General features: G+C 68.5%; 1 protein-coding gene across 1 annotated transcript; it reads left to right on the top strand.

Moving 5' to 3' along the window:
* Positions 1-292: 292 nt before the first annotated feature.
* On the top strand, positions 293-6,130 carry PPP1R1B (protein phosphatase 1 regulatory inhibitor subunit 1B; the record flags this gene model as incomplete). Its single annotated transcript, XM_083877724.1, has 8 exons — positions 293-949; positions 2,500-2,560; positions 3,071-3,093; positions 3,965-4,040; positions 4,132-4,239; positions 5,243-5,311; positions 5,808-5,954; positions 6,042-6,130. Exons 1-8 carry the CDS (start codon positions 665-667, stop codon positions 6,128-6,130), a joined length of 858 nt encoding a protein of 285 aa, XP_083733850.1. The 5' UTR covers positions 293-664.
* Between the last annotated feature and the right edge of the window lie 116 nt (positions 6,131-6,246).

Below are 6,246 nucleotides of genomic sequence, written 5' to 3'. Positions count from 1 at the left end.
GTATGGGACCCCGCTGTCCCCCCGCATGGGACCCCCTGGTTGTGCCCCTTCGGAGGGGCCGGGAGAGGTGCCCTGGATGTCCCCGCTCCCCGCCTGGAATGTGCAGCTCTGGTGCCGATGGGAGATGAGCCCCCGAGTCTCCAGGGGGGACGTTTTGTGTCCCGTGGGATTTTCTATGGGGAAAATCTCCAAAAGCTGGGGAAGAGCCAGGGCAGGTGGGCACAGCCCTGGGTGAAGACACAGCCCCTCTATCCCTGGCACCCCGGGGGTCACAGCCGGGGGTGGGGGGACCCCCAGCACACAGGGGATGGATTGTTTCGGGAGTGTCCCCAGGGATGTCCCCTGTACAAATCCCCAGAGTGGTGTCCCTGTCCCGTGTGGCACAGAGCAGCCGGGCGGGGAGAATTTGGCCGCTGCCCACACAGGGGTGGGAGAGGTGTCCCCCTGTCCCCTGACCCCCCCCAGCCTCTGGGGACACTCAGGTATAAGGGACAAGGACACACATAGAGCCACCCGTCCCTGTCCCAACGCAACCGGCCACTGCGGGCCGGGTCCCCCACGGCAGGGAAGGGGTTAAGGACCCCCCCAGGTTGGCTGAACCCCCTGTGGGGCTCCCCAAGGGCTCATTACCGCGGCCTCGGCCCCCCTGCCCGGGGAGGGGGGGATGAATAATTCAGCGCCTGGTAGGAAGACGTGTCCTCCCTCCCTCTCCTTCCTCCTCCTCCTCCTCCTCCTCACCGGCTCTGCCTTCCCCACCTCCCGCCACTCTCATTCCTCGCCGTACCGAGCCCCGGGTGCCACCGAACTCCGCTCGGTACCGGTGCCAGAGACCCCCCTCCCCCGGCTCCGGCGACCCCCGGCCAAGGCCATGGACCCCAAGGAGCGCAAGAAGATCCAGTTCTCCGTGCCGGCCCCCCCCAGCAACCTGGACCCCCGCGCCGTCGAGATGGTGAGGGGGGATCGGGGAGCGGGATCGGGGAGCGGGGCCACCCCGGGGTCCCTCCTCTGTCCCCGGACAGAGCGCTGCCGGTGACCTCGGGGCCAGGAGGGACCCCCGGAATGACCGCCTGGGACCGGAGGGGACACGGGAGAGCCCCGGGGCGCCGGAGGGAGGCGGGGAAGGACAGGGGGGACGAGATGGGGACAGAGCGGGACAGGAGGGAGCGGATGGGACAAGGGGGATCCGAGGGGACGGGATGGGACCGGGAGAGCAGGACAAGGGGGACCCGAGGGGACAGAGGGGACAAGGCAGGGGATGGGACAAGGGGGATCCGAGGGGACGGGAGGATCAGGATGGGACAGGCAAAACAGGACAAGGGGGACCGGAGGGGACAGAGGGGACAAGGCAGGGGATGGAAGGGGCAGAGGGGACAGAGGGGACAAGGCAGGGGATGGAAGGGGCAGAGGGGACAGAGGGGACAAGGCAGGGGATGGAAGGGGCAGAGGGGACAGGGGGGATGCCTTGGGACAGATGGGATGGGACAAGGGGGAGGTGGGAGGGGACAGAGGGAGGGAGGGGATGGATCCGGAGGAGATCGGAAGGGACAGAGGGGACAGCAGGGAGAGGATGGGACCGGCAGAGCGGGACGAGGGGGATCGGAGTGGGCAGGGCATGGGACGGGAGGGACAGACTGGACGGGGGACACAGAGCGGGACGGGATGGGGGAGACACGGGGACGGGACGAGAGAGCTCCAAGGTCCCGGTGGAGCTGCGGTCCCGCGCAGGGAGAGTTGTGCCGGGGGACAGGACAGGACAGGGACAGGGACAGGGACAGGGACAGGGACAGGACAGGGACAGGGGCAGGGACAGGGACAGGGACAGGGACAGGGACAGGGACAAGGACAGGGGCAGGGACAGGGACAGGGACAGGGACATGACAGGGACAGGGACAGGGACAGGGGCAGGACAGGACAGGACAGGGACAGGGACAGGGACAGGGACAGGGGCAGGGACAGGGACAGGGACAGGGACAGGGACAGGACAGGGACAGGGACAGGGACAGGGACAGGGGCAGGGACAGGGACAGGGACATGACAGGGACAGGGACAGGGGCAGGGGCAGGGGCAGGGGCAGGGACATGACAGGGACAGGGACAGGGGCAGGGGCAGGGACAGGGACAGGGACATGACAGGAACAGGACAGCCACGGCACAGGAGAGCAGGGAGGGGATGAGACAGAGGGCACAGGACAGGGATGGGGTGAAGGGGACAGGACACGCTGGGAGTCGGGGCAGCCACCCCCAGCAGTTGTCCCCGATCCAAGGGGACGCACCCAGCACACGCCGGGCCCGGAGCCCCTCCGGAGGAGCCGGTCTGGGACTCTCATGGGACTGGGACGCCCTGGGGACACCCCGGGGACCCCGTGCCGGGTGGGCTCGTGGCCCTGCACCCACAGGCGCACACACGCTCACACACGTGCAGACACGTGTCCCTGGGGCGCAGGGCAGGGGACAGGGGACCCGGGGCGTCCCCAGCCGGTGACACCCCGCTGTGCCCCAGATCCGCCGGCGGAGGCCCACGCCGGCCATGCTCTTCCAGCTCTCCGAACACTCCTCCCCAGGTGAGCGGAGTAGGGGCGGGACACGGGGCAGGGACGGGAGGGGGTGGCAGAGAGGGGACATGGTGTCTGTCATGCAGTGTGGCATGTCTGGGATGGGACAGGGCGGCCGGGAGGGGACATGGTGTCTGTCATGCAGTGTGGCATGTCTGGGATGGGACAGGGTGGCCAGGAGGGGACATGGTGTCTGTCATGCAGTGTGGCATGTCTGGGATGGGACAGGGTGGCCGGGAGGGGACAGGTGTCTGTCATGCACGGTGTGGCACGTCTGGGATGGGACAGGGTGGCCGGGAGGGGACATGGTGGGGGTGGGATGTAGTGACACCTGTGGAATGGGATGTCTGGGAACAGAGACGGTGGCAGGGAGGGGACGGGGTGTCAGATAAGGAAGGGGTGGCAGGGAGGGAACAGGGGTAAGCCCTGGAGGGGGGTCCGAGGGTGGGCAGGGCCCTGCCCGGCTCCCTGGCTGCCAATGTCCCGCTCACCTTTCTCTCCCCAACACCGCTGACACAGAGGACGAGAACCTGCCCTACCAGGTGAGTGGGCGCCGGGACCCCCCACCCAGCCCCGCTCCCCTGTCCCCTGTCCCCCGGGGGGGTTATCGGGGCCCAGCCCCGGCGCCCGGAGCTTATCGGCTCCTTCCCGGCTCGGGCACACGGCGCCCGCCGGGGACGGGGATGGGGACATGGAGCCGGGCCAGGCTCTGGGGTTTGGCCACGGTGCAAACCAGCGTGTGACCGTGGCAGGGTCACCTCGCAGTGTCCCCAGTGCCGTGTCCCCAGTGCCACATCCCCAGTGCCGTGTCCCCAGTGCTGTGTCCCCAGTGCCACATCCCCACTGGGGGGTCCCCATGGAGGGGTCCTAAACACAAGGTCTCCATAACAGGGTCACCATAAGGGGCACCCCAAAACTGCGTCCCCAAGGCAATGGGGACCACAATGCCACGTCCTCATGGCATGTCCCCATAATGGGGGTCCCCAATATGGGATCCCCATGGCAGAGTCCACATGGAGACCAAAACCACGTCCCCAAGGCAATGTCCCCATCGTGGGGACTCCAATGTCCCGTCCTCATGACAGTGTCCCCATAATGGGGGTCACCAACACGGGATCCCCATGGCAGAGTCCACATGGAGGGGTCCTCAGGATGGTGTCCCCAATACCCCATCCCCAGTGCAGGGTCCCCAACAGAGGATCCCTATGGTGGAGTCCCATCATGATATCCCCAACCATGTCCCCAGTGCCACATCCCTTTAGCAGATCCTCACTGCTGGGGATGGGGTGGGTGTCACCCTTGGGTCCCCATGGCATCCCCCCCACCTGGCCGGGGGTTCCCGGCTCTCCCGGGGCCGCGGTGCCTCCCGTGGGGACACCAGGCCCCTCCATCCCCACGCCGCTCCCCCCGCAGCGCTCGTCGGGCGAGGGCTGCCTGCTCAAACCAAAGAGGACCAACCCGTGTGCCTACACCCCGCCCTCGCTCAAAGGTACCGCCCGCGGGGGGAACGGCGCCAGGGGGGCGGCCGGGGGGTCACCCCGCTGCTCCCGGTGACACCGGTGACACTGGCGTCTCCCCAGCCGTGCAGCGCATCGTGCAGTCCCACCTGGAGAGCGGCATGGGCGGCGGGGACAGCTCCGACGGGGAGCCCGATGACGGCTGCGACCCCGACAGTGCCCTCGAGTCTGGTGAGGGGGACGGGGGACACGGGGATGGGGCTGGCGGGGACAGGGGATGAGGGACAGGGGTGTGAGAGCCTGGGGGATAACAGGGATATGGGGATGGGGCTGCCGGAGCCCAGGGGATGCGGGGACAGGGATGTGAGAGCCTGGGGGATAACAGGGACACGGGGATGGGGCTGCCGGGGCCCAGGGGATGAGGGACAGGGGTGTGAGAGCCTGGGGGATAACAGGGATATGGGGATGGGGCTGCCGGAGCCCAGGGGATGCGGGGACAGGGATGTCAGAGCCTGGGGGATAACAGGGACATGGGGAGGGGGATTCTGGAGCCCAGGGGATGCGGGGACAGGGATGTCAGAGCCTGGAGGACAACAGGGACACGGGGATGGGGCTGCCGGGGCCCAGGGGATGTGGGGACAGGGGTGTCAGAGCCTGGAGGATAACAGGGACACAGGGATGGGGCTGCCGGGGCCCAGGGGATGAGGGACAGGGGTGTCAGAGCCTGGGGGATAACAGGAACATGGGGAGGGGGATTCTGGAGGCTGGATGGGGCTGCTGGAGTCTGGGGCGTGGGGACAGGGGACTGCCAGAGCGCAGGGTACAAGGGGACATGGGGACACAGAGACAAGGATGCCGAAGCCCAGGGGATGTGGGGACAAAGGGACAGGGCTCCTGGAGCCCAGAGAACACGGGAATAGGATTGCTGGAGATTTGGGGAGATGGGGACGGGGCTGCAGGACCAGGGACGGGGATCATCATCCCCTGTAGCCCCCGGGGACACGGCGTGTGCCGGGGCTGGGACACGGGCTGGCCGCTGCCGGTGCTGCCTGTCCCTGCTGCCCGTACTCCTTGTCCCTGCTGCCCACTCTCCCGCCGGGCCGTGTCCCCGTCCCCCGCGGGCCCGGGTGACGCCAGGCGGACCCCCGGCCGCTGTGTGACGCGGCAGTGCCCGGTGCCCCGAGGCCGAGCGTGCCTCGCCGGGCCCCGGCCTCATCGACCCCCGCCCGGGCAGCCCCGGGGAGCCAGGGCAGAGCCGAGCGCAGCTACTTCCCCGCCGGGCTCAAGGCGCACAAGCGGAAAGGTAACGGGATGGGGACGGGAGGGGGACGGAGGTGGCGGAGAGATGGGATGGGGGGCGGGTGGGGATGGGGATGATGGGATGGGGGTGGAATGGGGACAGTGTGGGGATGGGGATGGCCGGAACGTGGGGACAGTCTGAGGAACAGGGATGGCAGAGGGATGGCAGGATGACAGACATAGTGGAGGTGATGGTGGAGAGACAGGAGTGGCAGGAGGATGGGGACAGTGAGGGGACAGTGTGATGGAGGGATGGGGATGGTGTGGGGCAAGGATATGGGGGTGGTGGGAGGATTGGGACAGCAGGACAGGGATGGCAGAAGGATGGGGATGATGGGGACACAGTGACAACGAGGGGACATGGCTACTCCCTCGCCTGCTGCATCCCCTCACCTGGGGATGCTGGGTGGGCACCGGGGCTTGGGGCCATGTGCCCCCCACACCTCAGCGGGGTCACCTCACCCTGTGTGTCCCCGGGGCCGCCGTGCTGGCCCCCACAGGCGGGCAGAAGGTGTCCTTCGCCGGCGGCATCGACGAGCGCGAGGAGGACCTGAAGTCACTGACGGTGTCAGAGATCCCCGAGGACCCCGAGGGAGCGGAGGGTGACGAGGAGGAGCCGGGGCAGGAGCAGGACGGTGGCACTGGGGGTACGTGGGGCATCACCCCCCACCTGCCCTCCCTGCTGTCCTCAATGCCATCACTCCTGGTGCTGACACCTCGTTTTTTCTCCCCAGAGCGGCGACACGTCGGCTTCGCCGAGGTGCCCTCGCGCCCCATCGGCACCGAGCGCCACTCGCCCACCTTCCCGCTGGGCACCAGTTAGCTGGCACCGGGCACCGGCCCCCCGGCCCCTCCTGGCCCCCGCAGCTTCGCCTGTGCCCCCCGGCTGCCCCCCGCCCGCTGCCTGCGCTTCGTCTGCCGTGCGCCATGTGCCGTGCC

The sequence above is a fragment of the Zosterops lateralis genome (genome assembly GCF_965231275.1).
Source record: "Zosterops lateralis genome assembly, chromosome: 24".
NCBI lineage: Eukaryota > Metazoa > Chordata > Aves > Passeriformes > Zosteropidae > Zosterops > Zosterops lateralis.
The sequence above is the reverse complement of the archived record's forward strand: the minus strand, read 5'-3'. Positions and strand labels throughout refer to the sequence as shown.